General features: G+C 48.0%; 1 protein-coding gene across 4 annotated transcripts in view; it reads left to right on the top strand.

Annotated features, from left to right (window-relative positions):
* LOC139410650 (multiple C2 and transmembrane domain-containing protein 1-like) overlaps positions 1-14,608 on the top strand; it is a 272,821-nt gene that overhangs the window by 228,387 nt on the left and 29,826 nt on the right. For 3 of the 4 annotated variants that reach the window (XM_071156008.1, XM_071156009.1, XM_071156010.1), the window contains one exon: positions 10,894-10,995. The exons of the other annotated variant lie outside the window; for it this stretch is intronic. In XM_071156008.1, coding sequence (XP_071012109.1) covers positions 10,894-10,995 — 102 coding nt within the window. The remainder of the gene's footprint in view (positions 1-10,893; positions 10,996-14,608) is intronic. 4 annotated transcript variants of the gene reach the window in all.

The raw sequence follows: 14,608 nt of genomic DNA, 5'->3' as shown, positions 1-14,608 counted from the left end.
TGTGGACTACAGGAAAAAGGAGGGCCGAACAGGCCCCCACTAACATAGACAGGGCTGTAGTGGGGTTGAGAGTTTCAAGTTCATTGGTGTCCACATAACCAATGAACTATCATGGTCCAAACACACCAAGACAGTTGTGAAGAAGGCACGACACGACAACACCTTTCCCCCTCAGGAGACTGAAAGATTTGGCATGGATCCCCAGATCCTCAAAAGGTTCTACAGCTGCACCATCGAGAGCATCCTGACCGGTTGCATCACCGTCTGGTATGGCAACTGCTCGGCATCTGACCGTAAGATGCTACAGAGGGTAGTACGTACAGCCCAGTACATCACTGGGGACAAGCTTCCTGCCATCCAGGACCTATATACTAGGGGGTGTCAGAGGAAGGCTCAAAATACTGTCAAAGACTCCAGTCAACCGAGTCATAGACTGTTCTCTCTGCTACTGCATGACAAGCGGTACCGGAGCACCAAGTCTAGGACCAAAAGGCGCCTTAACAACTTCTACCCCCAAGCCATAAGACTGCTGAACAATTAATCAAATGGCCACCCGGACTATTTACATGGACTTTTTACTTTGTTTTTACATTGCTGCTACTTGCTGTTTATTATCTAAGCATGGTCACTTTACCCCAACCTACATGTGCAAATTACCTCGACTAACCTGTACCCCCACACATTGACTCGGTACCAGTACCCCCTGTACAGTATATAGACTCGCTAATGTTAATTTAATGTTTCTTTTTATTTTATACTTTTCTAATATTTTCTTAACTCAACTTAATTTCTCTGCATTGTTCCTTGAGTGGTTCCTTGAGTGGCGCAGCAGTCTAAGGCACTGCAACGCAGTGATAGTGTCACGTATACTCCCCCTCTGGCCTCTTGGTCATAAGGCTGCTGATAATCCCGCACACCTGTCACCATCGTTAAGCGCACCTGCACCTCATGATACTCACCTGGACTCCATCAATTTCTTGATTATCTTCCCTTTATCTGTCACTCCCCTTGGTTCTTTCCCCAGGTGTTATTGACTCTGTTTCATTTCGGTGCGTTGTTTGTGTTTCGTGTTTATTATTTGCTTTATTTATTAAAACACTCACTCCCTGTACTTGCTTCCGGATCGCCAGTCTCTCATGCCTCAGCCGGCTCGTCAGGCTCTCATGCCTCAGCCCAGCTCGTCAGGCTCTCATGCCTCAGCCCAGCTCATCAGGCTCTCATGCCTCAGCCCGCTCATCGGGCTCTCATGCCTCAGCCGGATCGACAGGCTCACCTGCCTTAGCCGGATCTCCGGGCTCTCCTGCCTCAGCCGGCTCGTCGGGCTTTCATGCCTCGGCCGGATCGCCAGGCTTCCCTGCCTCAGCTGGCTTGTCTGGCTTTCATGCCTCTGCTGGATCGCCAGGGTCCCCTGCCTCAGCTGGCTCGTCTGGCTTACATGCCTCTGCTGGATCGCCAGGCTCCCCTGCCTCAGCTGGCTTGTCTGGCTTTCATGCCTCTGCTGGATCGCCGGACTTCCCTGCTTCCACCGGCTTGTCAGGCTCTCATGCCTCAGCCGGTCTGTCAGGTTCCTGCGCCCCAGCCGGCACGACTGGTTCCCGCGCCCCAGCCGGCTCGACAGGTTCCAGCGCCCCAGCCGGCTCGACAGGTTCCCGCGCCCCAGCTGGCTCGATAGGTTCCCGCGCCCCAGCTGGCTCGACAGGTTCCCGCGCCCCCAGCCGGCGTGACAGGTTCCCGGGCCCCAGCCGGCGTGACAGGTTCCCGCGCCCCAGCCGGCGTGACAGGTTCCCGCGCCCCAGCCGGCGTGACAGGTTTCCGGGCCCCAGCCGGCATGACAGGTTCCCGGGCCCCAGCCGGCACTCATTAAAGATAGATGCATCACTCCAGACCCGGGTTCGATCTTCTCATTGTCCAAGTAATAAAACAGCAGCTATCAGGTAAAAACAGGTGGCTGCTTTAGTGGTTAGCTGGCTCGTTTACACAGTGGCAGTGAGTAGCCATACCAGCTTGGTCCTGGTCCCTTCTAGTCCTAGTCAGCATGGTTCAACTTCACCAGTACAGGATCTGACATTTGATATTATCAGCTGGCCACAGGGTTTCCATAGCACCTCAATACATTGATTGGATAAACAAAAGACAACATAGCAGAATCTTATTGACTCAACCAAATCTAAAGTAACCATTCCCCACTTTCTGTTTTATTTCAGAAGTAAAGTGTGCTGTACGGCTATTGACTCTTCCTCTGTCTTCCTATGAGGTGAACAGCCCTGCGTGGCACGGTGTGCTTTATCTACACACTTGGGACTAATGGCGTTTCTTGGTTATTCTGTGTCCAACACCAAGACCAATTAGAATTTCATCTGCTTCGTTTAGTATCTCTTGGCACCACTTTTGGCTAAATCTGTTCAGTCTGTTATTTTTATGGTAATTCTATGGGGTGTTTGACTAAGCAATTTGCTATCTAAAATGATATAGCCTGAAGTCTCTTAATTGAGTTATTTTAGGCTTTGAATTAAGTGCCAATGTGAGTTCACAGGGTTAAAAAAGACGATATTATGTGTAGTCAGTCCACATGCGTCTCTGCATTTCCATCCCCCATTGTCCTCCAGTGGCTCTGACGGAAAAGTCTCGTGGCAGCGAAGTTCCAAGGCTACAATGTACGAGGCCGACAATTGAAGATGTGCGTTAGAAAACCTTGAAACTTTTCCCCTCTTTATATCTCTCTCCTCTTATTTTTCTGCATTTTCTCCCCTCAGAAAGAAAACAGGCGTTTGAAAAGGTGCACATTATAGAAAGAAATACATTTCAACTTTCATATTTGAAATGAGGGAGCTGCAGCTCGGGGCCGATGTCAGATTGAGTCCTTAGCTGATTATTTCACATAAGAGGGCCCTCCTCTTTCTGCACACAGGGCTGGGGAGCCGGATAACAAGGCGACCACAAAGGCTTGTATTGACCAACTCTGGCTTCATACATTTTGATCTATTGCTCCCCTCAACAGTAAACATTCCATTTGAGCTGTAGGGAAGTTGAAAGGGGGTATTTTTCTTCTTTATTTCTCCAATATCTCTCTCCCCCAACCACCCTCCCTCCTCCATTCATTCACCCCCTTCTCATTTATTCCCAAACCTTCTTTTTTCCCCCTCATCCCTGGTTAAGTGCACATCAAATGGAGTTTTGAGGGTGAACAAATGTCTTTACTACTCCCTCTCTTAGGAATTGAAGTGACCTGACACTCTCATTACCTCTTTTCTTTGCTCAAATTGTAAAATATTAAGGTCAGGTCAGAGGAGGCCTTTTTTTTACGACTTGGAGGTAGAAAAAAAGATTAATAAATGGGCCGAGGCCTCATTTTAATTGAACCTGAAGCATATGTTGCAAGTATGTGCAATCCGTCCCAGATGTTCAGTTCTGGCCGTGTGTTCTGCTCTTCCCTGTACGCCACAAGGCAGCTAGCTATTAGCTGGATAACCTTTGCTCCCAGGGCTAAATTGGGTATTACATGGCAAAAAAGTGGAGCACCTGTTTTTCATTGGGGAAAGGACCCCTTGAGGGCTTTGCATAGGCCGCCACATGTGTATTCACTTAACAGATTGTTGGGCAATCGTGAAAAGTGTCTTTCTTCTGAGCCAATGCTGATATTAGTCACTTACTCTCGTAAGTCCAAAGTCCAGGCTAATTGATGTGGACGGCTCAGTTGTTAAACCCAAGATGGTATCTGAAGGGGAAAAGAAAGAATGGAGATCAACTCTGTGTTTTCTCCTCCTCCTCCTCCTTCTCATCTTCCTCCTCCTCCTCATCTTCGTCCGCATCCTCCTCCTGCATGCCTGCCTCCCTCCCTCCCTTCCTCCTTCCCTCCGTGCGTCCATATCTCTCTGGGCCCCTGCCTGTCACCTACCAGACAGGCCCACACCACAGGGGATCTAGGGGCGAACACGCCGCCACCGCACTCCCAGTCGACACACACACCGCCGTCTGCTCACTCATCGAGAGAGAGAGAGAATACACACATATATGCTTAATAAACAGACATCATTCTTCCGACAGACACACACACACAAAAATGCACATACCGCTTGCAATATTTGATGAAAACGTATAGGTCGATCTGAAGCTGACATACTGTACAGGTGTAGGTATATGACAGAGTCAACAGTATTATCTGTAGGGGCTGAATGACGTCTATGTTGTAGCCTTGTCTTACACGGCCTGCTGTCCAGAGCTGGAGTAAGGTAGTTACCTCCAGGGTCTGTGTGTTTCTGTGTCTTAGTTTGTGTGTGTGTGTGTGTGTGTGGTGTATGTATGCGCACACTGTGCTGTGATGTGTGTGATAGCCCTGTATCCCAGAGGGTGGAGGGGGAGGGGGAGCGAAAGCGAGCTGGAGGAGCTCTGAGATTACACTCACTACCATGGCTGGTCACTGGAGTCGCTCTCCTCTTGCCTTAGGACCACCGATAGCCAGATAGGACACACACTGCAATCATGTCCTGCTCACAAGCTTACCACACTCACACACCTCTACTACAGATGTCAGCGTTCTCCCTTCCTCTCTCTCTCCCTCCCTCCCCTTACCTTTTTCTATCTTCATCCCATTCCATCTTCTCTCTCTTCCTCTCCCCTCCCTGTGTGTCTCTCTTCCTCCCGGTGTCTCTCTCTTCCTCTCCTCTCCCTGTGTGTCTCTCTTCTTCCCGGTGTCTCTCTCTTCCTCTCCCTCCCCTGTGTCTATCTCTTCCTCCTGGTGTCTCTCTCTCCCTTCTCTGTGTCTCTCTCTTCCTCCCAGTGTCTCTCTCTTCCTCCCGGTGTCTCTCTCTTCCTCCCTGTATCTCTCTCTTCCTCCCTGTGTCTCTCTCTTCCTCCCTGTATCTCTCTCTTCCTCCCTGTGTCTCTCTCTTCCTCCTGGTGTCTTTCTCTTCCTCCCGGTGTCTCTCTCTTCCTCCCGGTGTCTCTCTCTTCCTCCCTGTATCTCTCTCTTCCTCCCTGTGTCTCTCTCTTCCTCCCTGTATCTCTCTCTTCCTCCCTGTGTCTCTCTCTTCCTCCTGGTGTCTTTCTCTTCCTCCCGGTGTCTCTCTCTTCCTCCCTGTATCTCTCTCTTCCTCCCTGTGTCTCTCTCTTCCTCCCTGTGTCTCTCTCTTCCTCCCTGTGTCTCTCTCTTCCTCCCTGTGTCTCTCTCTTCCTCCCGGTGTCTCTCTCTTCCTCCCGGTGTTTCTCTCTTCTTCCCTGTGCCTCTCTCTTCCTCCCTGGTGTCTCTCTCTTCCTCCCAGTGTCTCTCTCTTCCTCCTGGTGTCTCTCTCTTCCTCCCGGTGTCTCTCTCTTCCTCCCGGTGTCTCTCTCTTCCTCCCAGTGTCTCTCTCTTCCTCCCGGTGTCTCTCTCTTCCTCCCTGTATCTCTCTCTTCCTCCCTGTGTCTCTCTCTTCCTCCCGGTGTCTCTCTCTTCCTCCCTGTGTCTCTCTCTTCCTCCCGGTGTCTCTCTCTTCCTCCCGGTGTCTCTCTCTTCCTCCCGATGTCTCTCTCTTCCTCCCGATGTCTCTCTCTTCCTCCCGGTGTCTCTCTCTTCCTCCCGGTGTCTCTCTCTTCCTCCCGGTGTCTCTCTCTTCCTCCCGATGTCTCTCTCTTCCTCCCTGTGTCTCTCTCTGTGTGATACTGGGTGTACTCTCTCTGTCCTTTAGAGTATTTGAATGTGTATGGTACACATACAGGCCTGTACGTACACGGCAGGCTTGGTTTGGAAACATACCAGGACAGAACTTTGACTGCTGTAGCTCACATGTTACAGTGAGGTACCCTGAGTGGTATCGTCTCTAGAAAGCATGGTTTGTTTCTTGTTATGTTGACTCATTAACATTTGAAACATTCTTCTTCAGGCTAAAACTAAATGTATTATTAGGTGTATGTACAGTATAGATTCTCCGATTGTTAAACACTTGTCTATCCCCTTTCCCCAATATGCTTCCTAGGTATTACTGTATAGACAGATGCACAGTGTGAATAACACAGACATTTCTCTACTATTCATTCTAACATCCATGGGGATTCAGTTGTGATGAATATGCTAAGTTAAAGTAAGGATCTCTTGAAAGATCAAAAGCTGCCTCTCTCTAGTCATCTCTTTATATTTTAATCCTTCAACTCTGTAGTGCTGAGGCAGGCTTTTATCACCCCTCTCCCAGAAGGAGAATCACACACACACACACACACACACACACACACACACACACACACACACACACACACACACACCCTACTGGACAGGGAACACACAGACAGGGAACCCACTGCAACATTGTTCAGTATAATTCACGTAAAAACACTATTTGTCTTATTAATTTCCTGTGTTTTGTTAAAAACACAAGAAATCAATGGGGGCTTTCAGTGGGTTCCGCCTGACAATCAATCAGAGAGAAAGAAGAAAATCAAGTGATATGACTGCTATGCTGTTTAGGCGAGAATAGGAAGATTCTATCTACTAATAAAAAGTTGCTAATCTCTTTGCCATTACCACGTGGAGGATCTAATGAGGGTGCAAAGGCAGCTGTGGCAGCCTGATAGCAGCTCTGTGTTTATCGATGGCCTGGCAGGTGCCTGGGTATTAACCACTGCTGTATTGCTACGTCAACACCCGGGGCACCATAGCAACACACTCCCATTCCTATGACCCCTGGGCTTAACAGCAGAACCTTAATACGCTGCACCCCATTTCACATCTATCGTTACCCCTCTCTCTCTCTCTCTTCTTCTTCTCCATCTATCTCTCGCTTTCTCTCTCCCTCTGTACTCTCGTTGTTTCTGTGCTGCTCTTTCTATCCTTCCCTTCCCTTTCCCTCTCTTTCTTGATCTGTTTTCTCCCTCTCTGTCTCTCTCCCTGTCTCCCTGACAATAGAGAGGAAAACGCAGGTAACCTCTCAGCACTGTGTAATTCTGCAAAATCTGATCCTGGTTCGGGTAGCATTGTGACAGTGTGGATCTGGGCATGGAGGGAGCTGGTGCTTATCTGCAGATAGCAGGAGCCGCCAGAGTCACAGCAGCACGCAGATCTGCCGATAGCTGCACGCTCTGATGTAATTGGTCTAAAGAGTACGTGGGGGATTATTTTTAATACTCTAAAAAGGGTGACAGAAAAGTTGCTCTGGGGCTATTGGACTTGTGATTCGCCATGCGTGTCCTCAGGTAACACGTTCAGGGTTTTTTTTAATGCAGAGGAGAATGGGAGAAAAAAAAGTAAGAGCTGCTTGGAGTTCTTTTCTTCTCCCTGCCTCTGAAGGATGAAAAGCTTCACGCTGTAAAATACGCTTTTCACTTTTGTGCCTATTTTTTTCATGTATTTTTTTCACCCACCTTTTTTTCCCAAAGATGCTCAGAGGAACTGCATTTTAATAATGTTTGGCTAATAGAGAGGGAAAGAAAAAAACAAAAAGGAGGGGAGAAAAGTGTATTGTCTTGTTCAGCAGTGTGCCACATTGATGGCCATCTTTTCTAACACATCAGGTGGATTATTTTCCCCTCTCCCTCCTATATCCCCCAGATGTCTGCTTCTCAGCCTTGTTTTAACCCCTCTCCCTCCTATATTCCCCAGATGTCTGCTTCTCAGCCTTGTTTTAACCCCTCTCCCTCCTATATCCCCCAGATGTCTGCTTCTCAGCCTTGTTTTAACCCCTCTCCCTCCTATATCCCCCAGATGTCTGCTTCTCAGCCTTGTTTTAACCCCTCTCCCTCCTATATCCCCCAGATGTCTGCTTCTCAGCCTTGTTTTAACCCCTCTCCATCCTATTCTCCCTAGATGTCAGCTTCTCAGCCTTGTTTTAACCCCTCTCCCTCCTATTCCCCTTAGATGTCAGCTTCTCAGCCTTGTTTTAACCCCTCTCCCTCCTATATCCCCAGATGTCTGCTTCTCAGCCTTGTTTTAACCCCTCTCCCTCCTATATCCCCCAGATGTCTGCTTCTCAGCCTTGTTTTAACCCCTCTCCCACCTATATCCCCCAGATGTCTGCTTCTCAGCCTTGTTTTAACCCCTCTCCCTCCTATTCTCCCTAGATGTCAGCTTCTCAGCCTTGTTTTAACCCCTCTCCCTTCTATTCCCCCTAGATGTCAGCTTTTCAGCCTTGTTTTAACCCCTCTCCCTCCTATTCCCCCAGATGTCAGCTTCTCAGCCTTGTTTTAATCCCTCTCCCTCCTATCCCCCTAGATGTCAGCTTCTCAGCCTTGCTTTAACCCCTCTCCCTCCTATTCCCCCAGATGTCAGCTTCTCAGCCTTGTTTTAACCCCTCTCCCTCCTATATCCCCTAGATGTCAGCTGCTCAGCCTTGTTTTAACCCCTCTCCCTCCTATTCCCCCAGATGTCAGCTTCTCGGCCTTGTTTTAACCCCTCTCCCTCCTATTCCCCCTAGATGTCAGCTTCTCAGCCTTGTTTTAACCCCTCTCCCTCCTATTCCCCCAGATGTCAGCTTCTCAGCCTTGTTTTAACCCCTCTCCCTCCTATATCCCCTAGATGTCTGCTGCTCAGCCTTGTTTTAATCCCTCTCCCTCCTATTCCCCCTAGATGTCAGCTTCTCAGCCTTGCTTTAACCCCTCTCCCTCCTATTCCCCCAGATGTCAGCTTCTCAGCCTTGTTTTAACCCCTCTCCCTCCTATTCCCCCAGATGTCAGCTTCTCAGCCTTGTTTTAATCCCTCTCCCTCCTATTCCCCCTAGATGTCAGCTTCTCAGCCTTGCTTTAACCCCTCTCCCTCCTATTCCCCCAGATGTCAGCTTCTCAGCCTTGTTTTAACCCCTCTCCCTCCTATATCCCCTAGATGTCAGCTGCTCAGCCTTGTTTTAACCCCTCTCCCTCCTATTCCCAAAGATGTCAGCTTCTCGGCCTTGTTTTAACCCCTCTCCCTCCTATTCCCCCTAGATGTCAGCTTCTCAGCCTTGTTTTAACCCCTCTCCCTCCTATTCCCCCAGATGTCAGCTTCTCAGCCTTGTTTTAACCCCTCTCCCTCCTATATCCCCTAGATGTCTGCTGCTCAGCCTTGTTTTAACCCCTCTCTCTCCTATTCCCCCCAGATGTCAGCTTCTCAGCCTTGTTTTAACCCCTCTCCCTCCTATTCCCCCAGATGTCAGCTTCTCAGCCTTGTTTTAACCCCTCTCCCTCCTATATCCCCTAGATGTCTGCTGCTCAGCCTTGTTTTAACCCCTCTCTCTCCTATTCCCCCCAGATGTCAGCTTCTCAGCCTTGTTTTAACCCCTCTCCCTCCTATTCCCCCTAGATGTCAGCTTCTCAGCCTTGTTTTAACCCCTCTCCCTCCTATTCCCCCTAGATATCAGCTTCTCAGCCTTGTTTTAACCCCTCTCCATCCTATTCCCCTTAGATGTCAGCTTCTCAGCCTTGTTTTAACCCCTCTCCCTCCTATTCCCCCAGATGTCTGCTTCTCAGCCTTGTTTTAACCCCTCTCCCTCCTATATCCCCCAGATGTCTGCTTCTCAGCCTTGTTTTAACCCCTCTCCCACCTATATCCCCCAGATGTCTGCTTCTCAGCCTTGTTTTAACCCCTCTCCCTCCTATTCTCCCTAGATGTCAGCTTCTCAGCCTTGTTTTAACCCCTCTCCCTCCTATTCCCCCTAGATGTCAGCTTCTCAGCCTTGTTTTAACCCCTCTCCCTCCTATTCCCCCAGATGTCAGCTTCTCAGCCTTGTTTTAATCCCTCTCCCTCCTATTCCCCCTAGATGTCAGCTTCTCAGCCTTGCTTTAACCCCTCTCCCTCCTATTCCCCCAGATGTCAGCTTCTCAGCCTTGTTTTAACCCCTCTCCCTCCTATATCCCCTAGATGTCAGCTGCTCAGCCTTGTTTTAACCCCTCTCCCTCCTATTCCCAAAGATGTCAGCTTCTCGGCCTTGTTTTAACCCCTCTCCCTCCTATTCCCCCTAGATGTCAGCTTCTCAGCCTTGTTTTAACCCCTCTCCCTCCTATTCCCCCAGATGTCAGCTTCTCAGCCTTGTTTTAACCCCTCTCCCTCCTATATCCCCTAGATGTCTGCTGCTCAGCCTTGTTTTAACCCCTCTCTCTCCTATTCCCCCCAGATGTCAGCTTCTCAGCCTTGTTTTAACCCCTCTCCCTCCTATTCCCCCAGATGTCAGCTTCTCAGCCTTGTTTTAACCCCTCTCCCTCCTATATCCCCTAGATGTCTGCTGCTCAGCCTTGTTTTAACCCCTCTCTCTCCTATTCCCCCCAGATGTCAGCTTCTCAGCCTTGTTTTAACCCTTCTCCCTCCTATTCCCCCTAGATGTCAGCTTCTCAGCCTTGTTTTAACCCCTCTCCCTCCTATTCCCCCTAGATATCAGCTTCTCAGCCTTGTTTTAACCCCTCTCCCTCCTATTCCCCTTAGATGTCAGCTTCTCAGCCTTGTTTTAACCCCTCTCCCTCCTATTCCCCCAGATGTCAGCTTCTCAGCCTTGTTTTAACCCCTCTCCCTCCTATTCCCCTTAGATGTCAGCTTCTCAGCCTTGTTTTAACCCCTCTCCCTCATATTCCCCTTAGATGTCAGCTTCTCAGCCTTGTTTTAACCACTCTCTCTCCTATTCCCCCCAGCTGTCAGCTGCTCAGCCTGGTTTTAACCACTCTCTGTCTTATTCCCCCCAGATGTCTGCTACTCAGCCTTGTTTTAACCCCTCTCTCTCTTATTCCCCCCAGATGTCTGCTTCTCAGCCTTGTTTTAACCCCTCTCCCTCCTATTCCCCCCAGATGTCAGCTGCTCAGCCTTGTTTTAACTCCTCTCCCTCCTATTCCCCCCAGATGTCAGCTGCTCAGCCTTGTTTTAACTCCTCTCCCTCCTATTCCCCCTAGATGTCTGCTTCTCAGCCCTGTTTTAACCCTTCCATTGTGTCCCTGGTTAAAAAAACCTCTTGATCTATTCTGACCCACAAGGTGCCTAGACCCGGCCCTTCGGAGGACGGGCGACTGCCTGAAAGCCATATCCTCGAGGATATGTTGGCTTCCTGGCACTTTGAGTGGATACGGGTGATGTTGGTAAGTGTGGCCATGCCCCTGGCCTTGCCGGTGTCTCTGTCTGGCTTCTATGGCACATCGTTCGTCTGTCCAGCCGCTCCGCCTGCAAGGATCTCTGTGTACTGTCTGTCCCTGTCCTCGTCTCACTTACACGCTCGCTCTGTTAAAAACACACACGCACAGTCGTTATCCCCCACTCCGCCCCAACCCTGTCCCCTTCGTGGGGTGGTGGGGGGGTTGGGGTGGTCCAGCATGGAAAGGTGCCCCCTCTTATATGACTGCAGGAATGTAGGATCCCTCCCAGTAAGGAAAGAGAGACTGAAAGAGACAATGACACTGGTACAACCATAGCATGCACTGCATCTTCTGTGACAGGGGAGTTAGCTCTTTGAACCACATAATGGGCCAGATCAACTGTAAAGTTCCCAAATTTAAGAGGACTCCCGTGGTGTTTACATATTTGCAGAAATCCATTCAGATGTATTTTGTGGCTTTTGGCGAACGTATTCTAATGATCTAAAGTCACGATGTTGCAACTGCCTGTAAACACACAGTCCAGTTCAAAGTGAATGATGGCAGGCCCTACTGCCTGTAAACACACAGTCCAGTTCAAAGTGAATGATGGCAGGCCAAACTGCCTGTAAACACACAGTCTAGTTCAAAGTGAATGATGGCAGGTCCTACTGCCTGTAAACACACAGTCCAGTTCAAAGTGAATGATGGCAGGCCTTACTGCCTGTAAACACACAGTCCAGTTCAAAGTGAATGATGGCAGGTCCTACTGCCTGTAAACACACAGTCAGTTCAAAGTGAATGATGGCAGGCCTTACTGCCTGTAAACACACAGTCCAGTTCAAAGTGAATGATGGCAGGCCCTACTGCCTGTAAACACACAGTCCAGTTCAAAGTGAATGATGACAGGCCTTACTGCCTGTAAACACACAGTCCAGTTCAAAGTGAATGATGGCAGGCCTTACTGCCTGTAAACACACAGTCCAGTTCAAAGTGAATGATGGCAGGCCTGCGTGGCAAATGACTTGTTTGCATAAAGGCTTACTGTAGCTCTGGTTGGCTGTAGCGCACCGGTCTGCATAGACTCCGGTTCTGGTTTTATTTACTGCAGTGTCTATTAATTGTCCAAACGTGTCGCCATCTTTCCCACTCTTTATTGCTGTAGAATTTTCACATTCTAAGAATTTATGAAAACGTGAAAATGACCATATCTAAGTGCTCGCTTGACAGAAAATGTTTTAAAAAGTACCATAGCATAAACTGGAAATTTGATGTTTTTGACTGATATTATGATTGTCTGTTTGTTTCATATCTGCAAAGTAGTTATAACGCTATCAGTTCCACTTTAAGTTAGGTGACCATTGACAGATCACAGGAGCTAATAGCACCTCAAGTCCTCTCTCTAATCGTTACATCGCTTGGGATGCTTTGCTAGCTGTATGGGTGAGCTCTTGCTGTGCTGTGTGTTTGTGTGTTTGTGCGTGCGTGTGTGTTCACACTTGTGTATGCCTACTTGCTTAGAGCTCTAGAAGCCTAAGCCATATCAGGGGGCTGTGATTCTACACCGTTGCTAACCCAAGAGGGCCCTGTCCTCTGTCCTCAGGAGCCACAGCTACCTACACGCCTTCTACCACAGCCTACTAGTTTACGTCAATACCCTTTAATCAACTACCATTCACACCAGATGATGCAGACTCTGGGAGGCAAGGAGTCCCCCAGCTCCGCTAAAAGCACTGGATACAGTTTTCAAGTGATTGTTAAATAAATGTTAACTATGTGGTTGTAATATCATCACCTCTTGAAAAGCATAGTCAGAACTACACATTTCTGATAATTCCATGCAAAACAATTGTGCACATTTAGCTGTATCGTCAGAGTTATACAGGACGTCATGTGTTTCAGGATCAGTCATTTCAGATACGTATGGTAGCCTTACGATATCTCTCAATATTGGCCATTATTAAATGGATGTTTGAGTGATATAAATAAAAGTGAACTATAACTGACGAGTGGTTTAGGTTCATTTCCCATCCTTTGCATTTGCCAATGTACTGTCAGCTGATAATGTTTGCTCTGCAAGCTAAACTGTGTTCAGTTGACTAAATATAGTGGTAAGTAGATCCAACTTTATCCCCTCTTCTATATTGTTTCTAAGAGTGTTAAATCACGATTGCTGCTGACAGACATGACAGGCTACATTTATTGATGGATCACATCAAATTGGCTAGCTAGCTAATAACAGATGATGTCATTATGGCTAGTTAACAAGCTAACTTTCAAGGGATAAGCTAGATGGCTATATCCAAATATTGTTTGATTTGCTTGCCATCTATAGTGGCGATGGCAGTAGTCTGACTGACAACTTTACCAAGACAAGGACTTACCGATGTCAAGCTCTTTACAAAAACCTCATCTCTGATGAAGCAAGCTAAATGACACATGATTTGCTTAGCTAGCTACATGGCAAATGGATATGCTACCCACGTGTACTGTATCTGAAATGACTTGATCAATGGATGTTTGCTGATCATAAAACATGCAGTTACTTGCTGTATAACTCCTCTCTTCAAGAGGTGATGACATTAAAACTAAATCATTTATCAAATGTATTTAACAATCCCTTGAAAACAGCACGTAGTTGTCAATGGTTTTAGCCCAGCTGTGGGTCTCCTTGTCCCCCAGCAGCCAAATTCGAACGCTCTGCCCTCTGATTGGCTGGAATCTGGAACACGTCACATGACAGCTGTTGCGCCTGTGTCTCAAAGTCAAACATGGGAAGAGGCAGTTGCTCCTTTTCTTTTACCAAGAGTCATAAATGTGTTATGAGGGTTGAGGATGCATATTTTATTCTCCGTTTGAAGGCACAATCTCATCACTTTGTGGTGATGGGCCTTTCTTCTTAAACAACGTTTCAAAATGCGTAAATGTTCCTATTGTCCCGATCTCTTGTTTTATCTCCGCACATACGTAATGACATTGCAGGTGTTATGAAGACAGAATGAATTGGACTTGATTTTGTAAAGCAAGTTGATGAATCAGAGCAAATTAACTATCAGCACGACTTACTCTGTCATATTACATTGATATTGCACCATAGTGTATAATACATTTTTTTTTGTTATGTGTCAATTTGTGATAGGAAAAATGTCTCCCACTGTTTGAAGGCCAGACATGTTCCCTCCGATGAATGGGGTTGGTTTAATTGAAAACATAGCATCAACCTGTGGCTTGCCTCGATCAGGATTGAGAAACACATATGGTCTTTGTGCTATTGGACTTAATATGCATACAGTATATTTTACTCTACATCACTAATACCTCCCTGAAATGACTGTTCCTTTAACCTGGGTTCTCAGAGAACAAAGGAGGGCTGAGAGTAGTGTAGTGCTGGGGATGTTGTGAATGTTTTTGGAAGAGGGCAGCGGCTAAACCAGGCCAACAAAGGAGAAGAGTAATGGTGTCCCATTCATCACAAACTGCCACCCGGGAACCTGGAGAGAACAGGGAAGGAGAGCAAGGGGATGGGGGCAGGCGGGGTGAGGGGGTTGGATGGTGGAGAGGGGTGGAGGTGGGTCCAGGGCCACTGTGCCGACCTTGAGTCTGTCTGATGGAGAGGCTGGTT

Source organism: Oncorhynchus clarkii, chromosome 6 (assembly GCF_045791955.1).
Source record: "Oncorhynchus clarkii lewisi isolate Uvic-CL-2024 chromosome 6, UVic_Ocla_1.0, whole genome shotgun sequence".
In the NCBI taxonomy this organism is placed as follows: domain Eukaryota; kingdom Metazoa; phylum Chordata; class Actinopteri; order Salmoniformes; family Salmonidae; genus Oncorhynchus; species Oncorhynchus clarkii.
Note: the sequence above shows the minus strand (reverse complement) of the source record. Positions and strands in the feature narration are given on the sequence as shown.